We start from the raw sequence: 16,779 nt of genomic DNA on the forward strand, positions 1-16,779 counted from the left end.
CAAGGGGCTTTTGCCCCTCTCACCAGTTGATGGTGGAAGGAACACTGCTGTGTGGGTTGGTGCATCAGGTTTTGGACTTATTGGAAACAGATCCATATATGGGGAGGGGTCGAGTCCTGTCTGGACAGAACTGCATCTCTCCTCACTTTGTGATTGCACAGCTGTAAAAATCTTCATGTCTTCTCCAGAGAAACTTCTCGGGGTGATTGCACTCTTCAGTTGACTTTCTTAACTGTTGGAACAGAAAATAGACATGTCTGCTCTTAGATACTGAGAAGGGGGCACAGAAAAACATCCTCATGACGAGACTGAGCTGGAAGAGCCAGGAGAAGCCCCAAAATGTTCTAGTGGCCTAGTCTTGAGGAAGTCTGCTTAGGGTGCAGTTGAGTTTGCCTTACTCTCTCCTGGTTTTATTTTACCTTCTAGTTCCTCATGTGAGCCTGCCTGCCATGCCTGGGCACTGACACTTGTGGGTACAGCTGTTTAAAATGGCAGAGAGAGGTGGGAATGAAGAAGTGATTAACTTGAACAGCTTCCGCAGTCACAGAGGGAAAGGTGAGTACTGAGTTGTGCCTATTTCCAAAACTCTGCTTACAACCATCAGGACTCAGAGTCACTAAACTCTCAGGAGTGCCATTGCTGGGAACTGCTGGTGGTGTGTTCTGTCCTGTCACACGCTGCTCTGTTACACTGACTTAGCCACCTCCAGAAAGCTCTTTCATGTTATGCAGGCATGCAAAATATTTGGCTCTTGTCTTTCTCATGTTGTACTGCCTTAAGGGAGATTGCTGACTTCGTGGGAACACCATGTGGAGGTGTTTCAGCAGATCCAAGGAGGATCCATCCTCCTGAGGTCCCCACAGGAGAGAGGCTGGCCGTGCATTTGTGCCCTCATAGGGCTCTGTGCGTTGGCACCCGTTCCTCCAAGAGTGCAATTCAAAATTATGCTTTCTCCATATGCCTGAAAGGTGATAAACGAATACTCATGCTAAAAAATACGCCAAAACTTGTCAAAATTGAGGAAAAGCATAGTTGTATGTTCTCTCTGTAGTACAGAAACCCCGTTTCTGCCTTGAATATATCACTTGTGTTCAGTAGCATCTATATTCCACTCTTGACAAACCTTGAGGACAAGGTTGTCACCTAATAGAAGGATATCTTCTGCACCCACAGCCACAGGCCCTATCTCAGCCCTGCATAAAGCACTCCTGCAAAGTCTCACTCTTCCAGAAGAGGCCAAATTGCACAGAGAACCTTATCTCTCTGCTAAAACGCTCTGCACGTTAGTAAAAGAAAATGCAGTGCTCCCGAGGTACTGAAAGTTCAGGACTTCTCTGCAGAAGTATGGCTTGTTCAGAGTAACTTCTGGAGCACCTTGACTTGTGCTGAAGTTTGGGATAGAAGACCCTCTTCATGAGTGCCAGTGACTGTTCCTGCAGGTGCTGTCGTGGTGAGCTGGGGCTGTGCAGGCGTTTTGCTCAGGGGCTGGGGAGGGAGGAGTGGCTGTAAGAGTAACTTGCAGAGGGATCAGTGACCTCTGAGCGCTTCTTCCCTGTTGCTGCAGTGCAGATGTGAAGATGGCTCTTTCAGGTGTTTTGGTACTACATGTGCCCTGTAAATTCCAGTTTCACCTTGAGCAAAGAGCTAATTTTAGCTTTACTTGCTGTTCTGCAGACTGGATAGACCGCAGGGACGAAGGCCTTATCACAATATCAGATTCCTCGGATGAAGAATTACCTTTGTTGCTGGAAACGCCGGAAAAGCAGCAGCCTGAGGAAGATGATGATGATGACGTGTTCATCTTGGCAGAGGTAATTTTTCATTCTTGTAGTTGCTCTGCTTTGTTCATGGCCTGTATAGCTAAGTCTTGTGCAAACATCTGATGCATTCCTCTGAGTCCTGTGTGGTTATAGCAATCTACTTAGGATGTCTGAAATAATGTTGAAATGATGGCATTTTGTTGGCTTTATTTAATCGTATTTGGGCACAAGAGAGGAGAACTAGATTGTTAAACTACATTGTAGCTAAAGTTCTACTTAACCAAGGTTGTAGCTCCCATAAAGTTGTCTGTCTGAATCCAGAGAGGTGGTGTGTTGTGTAAGAGGACTTGATCTTCCATAGAAGGTGGGTTTTCAATCCATGCCTTGTTTGATTTATATACACACCTTGTATGCTTAATATTCCTCTATGCTGTTTGCATTCATGTTGGGCTGTTGCATGCACTTATATTTTTGCAGCATTTCTTATCTATATTATCTTGAGAATATATTCCACTTTTGTATTAAATTAACCAAAAGCGTTGAGAAAATAGGTTGCAAAGCTGAGCTTTCTGTTTCTTAGTTGAAAACAGTAGCAGAGAACACTCAGGCTCTGTTGGCATACAGCAGTCTGTCTGCCAGAGGCAAGAACAAGGCCAGAGATTAATGTTTTGAGCTTTGGTTCCTGCTTGTTTAAATAAGTTGGTGAGAAGAAAAATATGTCATCAGTTAGTTCCATGTTCCCAGACTATTTTACTGGGAGGGAAGTGGATACTGAGGTGAGCTTAGGAATTTGTTCCACTCTGAAAGTCCTGTGCATCCTCGGTTCTGCCCAAATTTTCTCTTAGCACCTGGGGACAGGCTGAGGATGGAGTTCAGTGAAACAAAGATGTGTGAGTTGCAGTTTTGTGCCTTATTAAGCATCTTGCTAAACAGACTGTGTATCTGCTTCCCATCAGACGTTTGATTAGATGCAAAAGTATCTGGAACAAGGATTCTGACGTGCAGACAGGAATTCCTACTTACCCCTTGTCTGTGTTCTTTTCAGACCCCGAAGCATCAGCAGCCTCTGCGTGCCAATGTCATCAGACCTGCTGCTCCATGGCAGGGTGCAAGCACTGGGGGAGAAGGAGGATCTGAAAGTGCTGCTGAGCCCTCGAGGAGCACGGATCTGCAGGATTCAGCCCTGAGGAGCACGGATCTGCAGGATTCAGCCCTGCTGTGCCAGGGAGACGGGTATAATCATGTGGTGGAGGGCAGTGCTGGACCAAGCAGGGATCAGAGTGTGAACTTTGCACTGCAGCAGGCTGGACCCTCTGAGCTTAGTGGCCCCAGCTTTGAACTTACAAGTAAGCAGGAGCCTGGTCCAAGTTTGGTGCTACCAGTAAAGATGAGTCCACAGCCTCTAGTTAACACAGAAACTGTGAGTCTGGAGAATGCAGACCTTCCAGCACGAGAGGAGGAAAAGGTGGAAGCCCGGGAATGGCGAGAGAACGTGGAGACAGAGCAAAACCTCGAAGGAACAGCTGCTGCAACCACCACGGACCAGGAGACCCAGGAGAACAGCCAGCTGGGACACCGGTACTTCCCGATGCCGGAAGAGGAGCCACGTGCTGTAGCAAATGGTTGTGCTCCTCAGCAAGGGCAGCCAGAGGCAGACCCAGGATCTTTGAGGGCTTATGGAGAGAAGGCTCCTGGGCCAGCCTTCCCCCGGCCGGAGCCACAGCAGGACGGGATTCCAGGCCCTGCTTCTCCCCAGCCGGCGCATCCGCCCGAGGAAACGGGTCAGCAGGGAGGGAGGGACAACGAGCAGCCGGGCCCGGCCTTCCCCGCACAGGGCTCTCAGGAACTTGGCTCCAGCAACGTGCCAGAACAAGGAGCTGCTGGGCAGGAGCAGGACCTCACTGCACTGCTCATCAGAGAGACAGTGAGTATTCCCAGGGCTCGTTTGCCTCCTGTGTGTGTGATGCTTTCAGGCAGGTTTTTCAAGGTGTGTAGAGTGTCACGTGCTCAGAGCACAGCCCTGGTGGCTCCAGCTGCAGATCCTCGTTGCTTTGGCTGATGCTCAGCCATGCACCTGGTGAGGAGCATGTGATGAACTGTCTTGGAAAACTGTAGTTTGGGGTGGAATAACATGGGTTGGTTCCCTGAAAGGCTTCTGCCTTCTTGGATCTGCTGGTTTGGCTTTGTTTGGCTGATTCCTAACACAACTCTGCAGAGCTGTTTTAGGAATGGATGTGAAGCTAACTGAGCAAACCTGAGACCCCAAACACTGGCAGAGGGATAGAGGGTGGGTTAGAGAAAGCTTAGAGACACATGGCTGAGAACCATGACTGTTTTCAGCTGCCTCTCCTGCAGTAGTTTGGTCTGTGGCCAAGGAGTAATAGTTGCCCTTGCAGTGTGGATTTCCAAGCAGTAGCACTGAGGGATAAGATAACTGGATAAGCAGCATGAGGACTCGTGTATGTTAACTCCACATGCTCCTTGCTGACTCTGTATGTGAAGGTTGGCATGAGGGGCACTGGCTACTTAACCACCAAGAAGGGCACTCCTTATCTTTTGGTATATTCAGCAGCTTGGGCAACATGGTGTAAATTTGAAAAATAAAGCAAAATAAGAATGTGGTGATTCATGTATCTAATGTTTGCACACTCCTCCCCTTGATTGCTAGGGAGGAAGGATCCCTCTTGATGCTTTATTGAGTATTTTTTTGCAAACAAGCTTATTCTACTGCATCTGTATCTTACACCACCCTCAGCCCTTCCAGGTCTTCCCTCTACATGCCATATCTGATTCTACTTGGGAAAACTGGAGGTTGAGGAAAATATCTTTTTTCTATTTTTTTTTACTGCTATTTTTTTCCTAGCAGTTCAACAAAATTCAGTTCTTTCCAAGTAAGACCTCGTTGATCAGTGACTTTGTTTGAGATGGGTAAGAAGCTGCTATTGCATTGTCAGGGTTGCCTGACAACCCTGACCAGTCCAGTCTTGTAAAGCAAAATACCACGTGGTGCAATCATTTGCAATACTTGTACAGAAACGTGAGAGAGAGCAGCAAAGAGTGTTCTCTACTATGTGACAAATGCTGGGAGAGCCTTCCCAGAAATGCCAGTAAAGGTTTGTTGTCTGTCCTGGTCTCGTTGCTGGTGTGTCTGGGTGCTTTGGGTGGGTATTTGTGGTGTTGGTTTTTTCCTTTTGGAATGTTGTATTTCAGCACACAATCTAGAACTCCTTAAGGTCTGGCTGAAGGTAAATATTAGCTTTCCTTGTATTGTAGGTCATACCTCCGTGCCTTCCCTGCTTCCATCGAGTCTGAATCTCTCCTTAGGGCTCGTGGCCTTTCACATCACTACCCACACTCTTCCTTTGAGAAAGAGCTGTTAGCAATCATGGTGTGGAGCAAAGGAAAGCCAGCAGCTTGCAGTAGCCAGACTGGATGGATGTAAATGGTCTCTTGACTGTTTTGTCCCCAGTCTCAGGAGTGTGCCAGATAATTACCTATAAATCCCTGTCTTTGGTGCTGTTGCTACGTGTGCTACACAGCTCCTCAAATACCTGTGTAACCTTTAGCTTTTCCTACTGTAGGAAGCAAGATTCCCAGATGTGAAGAAGGAATATATTGAAGAATTAATCATCATCAAGAACTGCTATGACTTAAATGTGTAAGTACAGAGCCAAGAACCACAATGTGTCCTACAACTTGCAGCACATTTCCATGTCCACACCAGCCAGTGATGCTGTTCCAGAGCACATCCAGTCTAGGACTCAGCACTGCCTTGATACTGCAAAAGAGCAGAGTGGTTTTGGTTTCTACTTGTAGTAGAGCTGTTCTTAAATCCTCTGTAATTCTGATATTGTGCTGTAGTTTCTCTGCTTTTAAGATCATTTGCTAATTTAAAGATATTACATATAATTTAGTCTTATACTGGGGTCCTTAAAAAGGATGAGTATCAGGATTAAGGTGTTAAGATGACTTTTATAAAACACGGTATGAAGGTGTGTTGTTGAGTTTTGAGTTGGAGAAAATGGTCCCCTGCCTCTTCATTTCACTGATTTTTGGCTTTTTCCAGGTGAAGCTGATACTGGCTTGGACTTCATTATTTAGTGTCATGATGTTGGCTTTTATCCCCTTTACTTGCTTAAGTAGCAGCGGTGCTGCTTGAGTTCTCTCACATCACTTTTTACAGATAAAATAGAGCAAGCACATTTAAGGGCTGGTAGGATTGGTTCTAGAGATCTGCTGAAGTACTAATTTTGGTCAAACTGAGCAGAAATGTGAGCTAAGAAGTGAAATAAAAGGAGCTGAAAGAAATATCAGTGCGAAGACTGTTGCTTTCCAAGCTGTGTTAACGGCTCAGGGGTACCCTAGTGTTCATCATGCTGGAGATCTCTGGGAGTCATGTTGGAGTCAAAAGTTTAAAAAAAAAAGTGATTAACCTTATTGCTGAGTTGCATCATCTCCCTGCCCTTCTGGGTGCAGTTTGCAGAGCCGAGGAGCGAAGGATTGCGTGTGTTGGCACCGGCAGCACTGGGGGGAGAGTGGTTTGAAGTAAATCACTTGTGACTGGTTTCTGATGCTTGGTGGCCTCTCTTTCTCTCTCTGCAACTGTCACTGCTGTCTCCAACACGTTATACAGGAATGAAGAATAGGTGTTGGTTGCCAGAGTATTCACTTGTATAAATCCAATGCCCTTTCCAGCTAACTGGGGCACTAATTAAGCAGTATTTAAGTGTGTGAGGCTTAGAATTAGTTACTGGGCCATAAATAAGTTAACTGGCGAGGAACTAAGGATGATCCCATCCATTGGGCATAGATTTCCTATTCTGCTGCTTTGCCTGTGTTGTGAAGTAGTGTCTCCAAAGTAGGGCTTGGTTAGAAAGTCATCAGACTGTAACTTTTCTTGCTTTCCAAAGTGCTTTCCCTGCAGTGGTGGAGCAACTTTTGGGTGTCCCTACCACAGACTGGGTGCCCCTCGAGGCGGATGGTTGTGGTAGGCGTGTAGAAGACCAGCAGGGCCATTTCTTGGGGCGATTGGTCTGTTGAGGTTGGGCAATCTGGCTGCAAGACCCTCGCAGACTGTGTGAAAAAACTCATCTTTGTGTCCTGCGGGGATTTAGCAAAGCCTGATGGAATTAAATCGTACTATCGGCTTCCATCGGTCTTAATGTGTTCCTTCCCTTTCTGCTCCCGAAATCTCTTCTCTCCCATTGTGTGCCACAGACCCAGTGAGATGAAAAGGTGCTTCCAGGCTTCCCTGTAGGCAGCTACAGTGTCTGCTCAGCGGTGCGTTACCCACTTACTGGATGATAAAGATTTCTTCTCGATATTTTTATTCCTTTAACCAAACTATCTTTTGAGTTGTCACTGCAGCTTTTGTATGAGAACAAATGGGTCAAAGCACTGGTCAGCCTCGCTGGCAGGGACTCTTTGATCTCCACGGTGTGTCAAGCTGAATCAGGCTTGAAATATAATAAATAAGGGTGGCTGGGTTTGGGCAGGGATGAGGCTTTTAACCAGCTCTGTGTCCTGTGGTGCAGATATTAATGAACAGTGCCTGAGTGTGTGTGGTTGTGTGCCGGGACCCACTTAACTAATTGTCAGACACTGAAGGTTAACATCCCCAAAAACCCTGAGTGTTGAAATGGCAGCATGCAGGGTAGTTCAAATGTATCCTGACCGTTTGAGCTGCGGTTTGAGCTCCTTGAAGTTGCCGTTGTGTTGGATTAAAACAGTTATCTTTCACCAAAGGGATGGGGGGAGCTGGGAGCTGAAAGCTATTAAATGCCCAGTGCCGAGATATTTTGTTGTTTCCCCCCCCCAAATGATCGTCTTAAAACCCAACTGATGTGAAAGATAAGATGTGGGAGCTCCTCTTAGCAGGGTATCATCTATTCAGCTTTTGTGTGCGGGAGCATTCACACTCGGTCAAAAGCTTCTGGCTCAATATGTCAATACCCGATTAAGCAAAAAGAAATGCCCCTGCTTTGAATGTGAAAGCAGGGCTAAAGTAATCGTGCCTTGATAGTGGGTTAATGCTTCCAGCCAGTTCAGATTTCTTAATTAGGGCCTGATTTCTGACATCAGGAATGTAAATTAGCTGCAATTATGTCTTTGCTGCAGCCTAGCACCTTCTCATTCCAATAGTTTTACAAATGTTAATTGCTTGTCCTGGCTCCTTTCAGAGGGATCTTATTCTACAGCTGGGGAAACTGAGGAACAGCTTCTGTTACTTGACCCAGCCAGCACAGCTGGTTGGTGAGGGCTGAGAACAAGCTGTGAGAGTCTGATTCAGCCCGACAGCCTGCAGCAGGCTGCCCTTTCAGAAGGGCTGCTGGGGTGTTTGTGGTCTCCAGCAATTGCATATTTGGAAACCGCTTGCTGAGTCGTTTCTAAGCTAAAATAGTCATTTAAACTACATTTACCTGACAGTCATAACTATTTGTGATAGGGCCTCAGGTATGCTGCATTTACAGGCTATTATGCAATTTTTGTCAGCAATTTTAGTGATTATTTTCTAAGTGCTGTTCTCACCAGACCAGTTTCTACTGGAATTTGGATAACGCTGGTGTAATTTCAGGCTTTATTACAATGAAACCTGTATTCAGAGTGTGTATTGCATGCACACATAGTTTAAACATGTTTTTGTCACTGCTTTATTTGTGGAATCACAGAATGGTTTGAGTTGGAAAGGATCTTAAAGATCACTTGATTCCAGCACCCTGCCACAGGCAGGGACACCTTCCACTAGACCAGGTTGCTCTGGTTGCTTTAATGTGATGATAGATTGAGAATGGAGGCTTTAATTCAAATTTGAATCTGTAGTATTTTGTTCAGGAAGACCTCAACCTTTCACAGGTTTTGTAGGGATTTTTAGGCTGTTTTTTCCATAGATGATTAATAGCTTACCTATACAAGCTTCACGTATGTAAATTTACTTGTTGAAAGACAGATTTATTTGCTTGTCCTTCTGCAGCCACACAGCTGATCATTTTTTACTTAATTCTCAGTCATTTACTTGAAGTTTATTCAAGTCTAGGACCTCCCTTGATCCTTCCAGAGCAGACTGTGACTTGCCTGTGTAGCCTCATAATTACAGGATACTAAAAATTGGACAAGTGAGAAATGAACCTGAGCTCCCCAACCCTGAAGTAACTATATTTATCTTTTCAGACTTTGTAACTTTCTTCTGGAAAATCCAGATTACCCAAAGAAGGAAGGCAGAGTGGTTTTGAATCCCAGCAGCAGCCTGCTTGCCAGCCAAGATGAGACAAAGGCAAGTGAGACTATCCTCATCTCCAGTGTGCCTCTGGGCCAGTCTGTTCAGCCTGAGTGGACCTTGGGATGTCTGGTTTGATTAGTGTGTGTTTGCAGAGTGCTTGGCTGAGCTGTGCTTTCACAGGAGGCCCCTGGGCATGTTTAAGACTGTGTTAAATAGCAATAGTTGCTTGCAAGACGATTTCCAAGACTGCTGTTTTGCTGTGGCATAGCTGCAGTGTCTGCTCCTTTGCCTCCAGCGAGCCCCTCTGCCCTGCCTGTCACTGCCCCATCTGAAGTGTTCATTTTGATAACTGAGACAAGAATTCCACAGTCGTTCTCCCATGAAGTAGCCTCGACCCTCAGGTCTCTCTTGTGAGGCCTTTAGGCATTGCCTTTTGGTCTCTCAACTGCAAATCTCCCTACAGCTGCTTGATTTTAGTTGTTTTTAAAAGTCCATTTGACAAAAAAATTCTCTGAGCTTTGAGTATGTTGAAGTAGCTCTCTGTAGCCTGAGAGAGAAATGTTGGATACCTCTTTCTACCCTTGGAAGCATCTCTCAACCTCGAGCCAAATAAAGCTTCACCCTTTATCATGATGATGATGATATTTTACCTTGTGCAGGTCACCTACACAGATGCACAGACCAATAGGCTGCACACCTATGCCATGCCCTGGTTATATAGGTGATTGTTACATAGGTGCTCAGAACTGGGTGCCACGTAACCTGAATTTTGGGTGGTCTTGCAGAAGGTCCTGATCACTGAAAGAGTGATTTGGGGTGTTCTTGTGTGTGTTTATAGCAACCTTTTAATCTCTTTTGTTTTCTCCTTAGGTGCCTAAAGTGGACTACTTTGACTTTTCCAAACTTGCCCCCCTTGACCAGCGGTGCTTTATCCAGGCAGCTGACCTGCTCATGGCAGACTTCAAAATGCTGAGCAGCCAGGACATCAAGTGGGCACTGCACGAGCTCAAGGGACACTATGCAATCACACGAAAGGTTCTCCACCTCAAGTCTGTTTTCCTTCCTAGGCTTATCTCCCATGTCTGCAGAGAGCACTGAGACGTCTTTTGCCTTACTGTACCATCTGCTAGTGTGTGATTATGGGTTTTATAATAATCTTCCTTTCCTTTTAAGAAGTTTTAATCCATTTAGTAGAGATTTTTGAAATTTATTGGCCAGACAGAATGCTGCAGGAAGTTTTTACTTTCTCTAATGGGAGAGCTGGGGAAACACTGTCTAGATGATGGTGGGTGATGCATTAAACTGGGAAGTGTTCCCCAACGGCTGCTGCTGAAGTGCAGTATAATTGCCAATGAAACCCAGACATTTAGCTAAATCTTCAAACATTTAACTGCTGCTGTTAGTTAACTGACTGCATGTAATTGAAAAGAAGCCCAAGCCTCAGTGTCCTCTTTCTTCTTATTATGACTTGTGGAATGAGTCCTGTATTCCACATAAGAGCTTTGCTATAACGGAGATGCAAAGACACTTATTTTAAGTATCAACAAACTGAATGTCAGTGTGGCTTCAGGCTTTTTACTTGGATCTGCTCCTCTGATACACTCCCCTTGCTTGAGCTTCTTTCTCTACTATTCCATGACTTAACTAAAACAAGAGCTTCTTTTCTCTTCACTTGATTGATTGAGCACTGAGTATTTTTAACCTCAGTTTTTTAAACAAAAAACCAAACCCAGCCACAAAAAAACCCAAACCAACTCTGTTTAATACTGCACTATGATGCAAGTTATTAGATGAGGTGTTATGAAGTACCATTCAACTAGTTTGTTTTTATGGAATGATTACTTTATGAGTACATAACAAGGTGAGCAAAGGAAGGATGTAAAATTGCCTCTATATTGGGTGTTTGGCTTTTTAGTTTTGGATCAGTCCTATGCCAATGTTTGTACTGTGCTTCAGCTTGAAGTATATGCTTTTGCTTTCTTCCAGGCACAGGATTTAAGTCTGTCTGTTGTTTTCTAGGCCTTTTCAGATGCTATCAAAAAATGGCAGGAGCTGTCTCCCGAAACCAGTGGGAAACGAAAAAGGAGGAAAGAAATGAATCAATATTCATATATAGACTTCAAATTTGAGCAAGGTAAATGCCAAGCTGCATGTGTTGTGTTCTCTGTTTCGTTATTGTGAACAGAACAGGCTTGCAGCACAAAGCACTGTTCTTAAAAAGGGGATGTGGTCCCAAAACAGCTGAGTTTCTGTCACTGCCTGGTATCTGTTTTGGAGATCCTCTTCATTAGTGCCTCTGCTTGGTACAGTGCTGTTTGAGATGCTGAAGTTACACAGCTGGTGGCAGGTGGAGGACGAAGGGTTTAAGCTTTGTTCTGGCTGCTCCATTCCCATTTCATTGTGCCTTTAACTCTGCTTCAGGGGATGTGAAAATTGAGAAGCGGATGTTCTTCCTGGAGAATAAGAGACGGCACTGGAGGTCCTATGACAAGCTCTCTCTTCTCCCACCGGTGCTGCTGGAGCAGGAATTCTATGAGCAGAAAGTGAAAGAGATGGCAGAGGTGAGTGATAGGAGCTGCTTTGATCTTCTGGTGCAAACAACTTCAACAACTGTCAAGGTTTTGGCCCTAAATGTGAAAATCTGTCTCTTACAGAAATTCAAACACTGAACCAAATATTGAATAACTATTCCCTACCTGTTAACACATATGTCTCTTCCCAAGTAACTCAATTTTGAAGGAAAGAAGCCAAGCACAGAGTTTCATATTTACTTAAATGTGCAGCTGCTACTTGTGCAAACACCCTTCTGGGCCTTTTTTTTGCTGCGAAGTGGTAAAAACTCTACTAACTAATTCTTTCCTCTAACTGCTAGCAGGCTTCTCTGCTGCTTTAGGGCTTGTAATTGCAGCTCAGTGGTGGTGGTGAGTAATGACCAGGCCCAAGGCAGGCTGTCCACTCGCTCTCCCTTCCACAAGCTGGCAATCCTGTGGCTCCAGAACGGCTTGTCCTGTGCTGAGAACTGTGTGTCTTGAAGCAGAACCCTGCAACACCCGCTCGTGTGTTGTCTTCCCCTCATAGGCTGAGGAAGGACTGAATTCACAGCTCTGCACCCACAGTCCTCTCTAAAGCAGCTCCTTAAAGATCCTTGTCTCCTAGGCAGATGGATAGTGTCTCCTTTGAAACACAAAGCTCATGTTCTCTGGAGGGGCCCGTTGGGTGAGATCATCTCTGCCTGTGGAAACCTGAACCAGCAGCCCTCCATAATATAGAATTTAGTTCTTTGTTCTTGCTGCCTTTGCTTCTCCCATCTGTTTTAGCTGAATCATAAATAGCTTAATGGATTGGAGGGCTGGGCTGAGTGATGTTATAAGCAGACAGCGAGCCTTTTATGGTGGTTTGCAAGTCCTGAGATAATGTAAATGAGTGTAGAGTTTGGAAAATTGCTTTATCTGTTCTGTAAATACAGATGCACGTCTCTCTTACAGCATGCAGACTTCCTCCTGGCTCTGCAGATGAATGAGGAGCAGTATCAGAAGGTCAGTATCTATAATGTGATCTGTTGAGTTCACCTTATGCATAGACACTATTTTGCACTTCCTGCTTCACAGATTCTTTTGGCTTCTGGAATGGAGCTTTTCTGAAGCTGTATTTGCACTGTGCTGCTCTTGCTGAGCTGGCAAGACCTGTGTAGTGTGTGTTGGCTGGCTTTTAGGAAAGGTAGACAAGAGCTGAGGCCAGCAAGACAGTATTGATGCACGTAATGATCTGTAGTAATTCAGCTTGTATCTTCACTGCTCAGAACAAACATTGCAACAGAATAGCACCAGGTTGGCTCTTGCTCCCACCATTGTGGCTGTTTAAAAGAGATCCACTGCTGTTGGAGCTCAGCCAGTGGGAAGGCCTTCCTCACTTGCAGAAAAAATTCTTTAAAAACGTGAAAATCGGGTCTTTCACTTTAAGAAAATTTAGAGAACACTGCAGCAGCTTGGGTTACTTTTTTGGTCACAGTGCCCATTTCTCTTCAAACTTTGGAGAACTTTTTAGCAGTGGCAAGCTTCTCCACTCCTGCAGTGAATCGGCCAAGACAAGGTCTCTCCAGGCAGATGGTAAATGTTCCTTTAGAGAGTAACAGATCTGAGTCTGGGTTTTCCTATGAGTGATGTATACTCTGCTGCTTCCCTGTGACTGCAGCTTCCCAAACCCAAGATGCTTCTCTGCCTGTAGGCTAAGAATTATTAATTACCACGTGTTCTGTAGCTTTTTGAAACCTGTCAAGCAGGGCAAGTACCTATTAAGTGACTTAAAACTGAGTTTCTGGTGGTGCTTAGGGAATTTTGACCACCAAACAGGATCTCTGACGGAACAGTGTATATCTGTTGCTGGTTTTTAGGATTAATGCTGGCATTGTTTATGGCTTGCAGTTGTGTGTATGTGTGTGTGTGTTGCTATAGCTATGGATGTTTTGATGCTGATGCTGATTCCCCTGGTGGCTGCAGGACGGGCAGATGATCGAGTGCCGCTGCTGCTACGGGGAGTTTGCCTTCGAAGAGCTGACTCAGTGCGCAGACGGTCACTTGTTCTGCAAGGAGTGCCTAATTAAATATGCTCAGGAGGCAGTTTTTGGCTCTGGGAAGGTAAGAATTTCACAACTGAACAAGGGGAAGATGGATAGATTGCTGTTGGGAGATGACAGTGCTGTTTGTTTCATGTTGTTGCTTAAAACAGATGTGCTTCCCAGGAAATATTTGAATGGAATGGGCTCCTGAAATCCAAGTCGGTCTCACCATCACGCGAAGCCAACAACTTCACAACGAGATCTTTGCTCAGGATTTCAGTGTTACTAACCTCCATTTTTTTGTGCTCTGTGCTTAGCAACTTGATTATTAGGAAACTTTCTGCAACAATAGTAGCTTTCTGCAACAATAGTAACAACAATAACTTGTCTGGGTTTTATTTTTTACTTAATAAACCAGTGGTATGTGCACAGAGAACACTTTACCTCTCTCTTACTTGGCTGGTCTCCTCCTAGCTTGTTTATCCTTCATAATATCAATGTGATCCCAACTTAATTTGGGGGTTGGTACCTCTATGGTACTACTAACCTTCTTAGCCTCTGATTTAGGTAGCAATTATCCTGGTACTTAGCTGAGCTATAAACAAGTCATTAGCCTGCGCTGAGGTAAATGTGCTCCTTTGCCTCAGGATATGATGCTCAAACTGTGGGATGCTGTTGTGCTCTGGGATCTGTTTCATGTAAATGTATCAACTGGCAGCTGTATTTTATATGACTTAATTGAAATGAATGCACCATGCTGCTCGTGAGCAGAGTGCTGGTTCTCAGCAGAGAATGTACAATAATAATGGGCCAAGACGTGGTCACAGTGGATTTGGAGTGAGCTGTGATCCCAGCTGTCAACAGCATCTTCATGCCCGGTCTTTGTTTGAGGCCTGGTTTGTTTAACTAGTCTTGTTCTTTCTGTAATGAACCCATTCTCTGGCAGTCATCTTGGGTAGATTTAGATTAGGTATTGGGGAAAAAAACTGGGGAGAAATCCTTCCCTGTGAGGGTAGGGAGGCCCTGGCACAGGTTGCCCAGAGAAGCTGTGGCTGCCCCATCCCTGGAAGTGTTCAAGGCCAGGTTGGATGGAATTTGGAGCAATCTGGGATAGTGGAAGTTCTTCCTGCCAGGGCAGGAGGGTTGAAACTGGTTGATTTTTTTTTTTCTTTTTTTTTTTTTTTTTTTAAGGTCCCTTCCAACCCCAAACCATTCTGGGATCTGCTGACTTAAACTCTTATTCTCTCTGAGCAAGGCTCTGCACTGGTTTATTTGGTAATGTTCTGGGTACTGAGTTTTGCTTTTTGATTGTATCATACTGAACCTGAGTTCTCTTTCCAACCCCAGTCAGAGCTCAGCTGCATGGAAGGCAGTTGCACATGTTCCTTCCCCACCAGTGAGCTGGAGAAAGTGCTTCCAGAGAACATCCTCTGTAAATACTACGAGAGGAAAGCTGAGGAGGAGGTGGCTGCTGCCTGTGCAGATGAGCTTGTCAGGTGAGTGTCCTGCAGAGGATACTGCACTTACTGCTGTAGAAAATTGTTCCCTGAAACCCTAAATGCATGCTGACTCTGAGATAGGCAGCTTTCAAAGAGCTGGATTATAAATTCAGGCTTCTGCCTTCCCAGGTCTGTTTTTATTCTGCCTTTGACTAGGAGCAGATTAAAATTCAATAGACTTGTCTCCCCCAAGACTTGCTTGCCAGCTCTGTGCTGATCCTCTAAATTACACGGTCAAAAGCAGTGCTGAGCATATAATATTTTGATTGCAAACAGGGAAGTGATCGAAGAAATATGAGCAAAAAGGCAGCAGTCAGCACATCCTGGCGACAGGCGTTGGGTTGGCAGCCTTAGTAACTTCCACACAGCTATTTGACTAAATCTGCTTTCAGCAAAGCTATGTTTGGCACTCTGCATTAATGGCATCTTATTTTGGGCTGCAGGTGTCCCTTCTGTAACTTCCCAGCTTTACTGGACAATGATGTGAAGCGGTTCAGCTGCCCTAATCCCCGCTGCAGAAAGGTAATTGGGGGATATTTGCCATTTGGTCTCTTCTGGAGTGTTGGGCAGGAGAGCTGGGAGGACAACTCACACTTCCTAGCAGCAGGTGAATGGATATCTCATGTGGCTCCACAGGGCAGCAGCCAAAGTGTTTGCTGGATCCTACTGAGACTCCCTAAGTGTGTGGCTGGACAGATGAATTTCAGGGTGCTGTTGATAAAAAGCAGGATTCCTGTCTTGTCTTGAAAGATGTTGGCTAAAAAAGCTTATGGATGGTGCAGGTTGTTGTCTTGCTTTATAGAAGGGGTTTAGGTGAACAAGGAACTGGGCGTTTAAAAGTCAAAACCAAATTGTAATCTTTTATCTAATAAAACGTAATGGAGAATGAGCTGAAACAGCCTTACATCCAATCCTTGAGGGAATTAGAACCTGCATTTTTATTTCATGTGGTCACCTGAATAGAGATCCTGTTGGAAGTGACAAAAAAACTGACTGGAAGAGCTCACTGAAATGTCAGCCATTCCAAGGGCACCAGATCTTTGTGCTCCTCTCAGTCTGCTAATGGCCATAACAGGAGAATCATCAGGCCAAGTGGGGGGATGGAGTGAGGGAAAACTTGCTGCTTCTGCACCGTCTGTTCCAGGGAAAAACAGAAGCACAGAAATGTGTTTCCCAGTCTTGTGAACGTGTGCAGGACCCTTCTTACGTTGCCAGTGAGCCAAGGCAGGGCAGGATCAGTGTTTGCCACTGAAGCTACAAGGCCTCTTGTATCACTGTAGCCACAATGAATTTGATTTGGGGAACTGTCTGTCCCTCAGCACAGATTTCTGCAAACCACTGAAATTCCTCTTGAGAGCTCTAACCCTGCACTTGTAGCTGCCGTAGCTTTGGGTTCTCACACTGAGGTGGTATCCCCGTTTGCCTGTACTGTCTGGAGAAGCTGAAGTTGCCAGCAGTGGACTTTGCATTCTGACATGAAAATTGAACTTGCTACAGGGAGAAATCTGCTTATGAAAGATGCACAATTCCATTTTAAATCTCTAATCTCCAGACAGGTTTTGCTGACATCTACCCCTTGCGTGTGGGAAGGGAATGTAGAGCTGATAGATTGTCCCAGTGTTGGAGCGAGGACGTTTGTTAGGCACTAGGTGGCAATGTTGATTCACGGTTAAATATCAGGTTTTTTCTTACTGCTTTTGCAAAAACCGAATTGTTTTCAAAATGTACATGTCAGCACCACAGAACAGA

General features: G+C 45.1%; 1 protein-coding gene across 13 annotated transcripts in view; it reads left to right on the forward strand.

The window, feature by feature from the left end:
- Positions 1-16,779, forward strand: part of RNF216 (ring finger protein 216) — a 77,174-nt gene that overhangs the window by 13,499 nt on the left and 46,896 nt on the right. For all 13 annotated transcript variants that reach the window (XM_027713222.2, XM_027713209.2, XM_027713215.2 and 10 more), the window contains 12 exons: positions 427-555; positions 1,675-1,811; positions 2,806-3,684; positions 5,342-5,418; positions 8,928-9,030; positions 9,847-10,011; positions 10,996-11,110; positions 11,398-11,537; positions 12,462-12,512; positions 13,473-13,610; positions 14,879-15,027; positions 15,474-15,552. In XM_027713222.2, coding sequence (XP_027569023.2) covers positions 489-555; positions 1,675-1,811; positions 2,806-3,684; positions 5,342-5,418; positions 8,928-9,030; positions 9,847-10,011; positions 10,996-11,110; positions 11,398-11,537; positions 12,462-12,512; positions 13,473-13,610; positions 14,879-15,027; positions 15,474-15,552 — 2,100 coding nt within the window. In that variant the 5' untranslated portion in view covers positions 427-488. The remainder of the gene's footprint in view (positions 1-426; positions 556-1,674; positions 1,812-2,805; positions 3,685-5,341; positions 5,419-8,927; positions 9,031-9,846; positions 10,012-10,995; positions 11,111-11,397; positions 11,538-12,461; positions 12,513-13,472; positions 13,611-14,878; positions 15,028-15,473; positions 15,553-16,779) is intronic.

The sequence above is a fragment of the Pipra filicauda genome, unplaced genomic scaffold, assembly GCF_003945595.2.
Source record: "Pipra filicauda isolate LSUMZ 115617 unplaced genomic scaffold, ASM394559v2 scaffold226_size1812527_pilon, whole genome shotgun sequence".
NCBI classification, from domain to species: Eukaryota; Metazoa; Chordata; class Aves; order Passeriformes; family Pipridae; genus Pipra; species Pipra filicauda.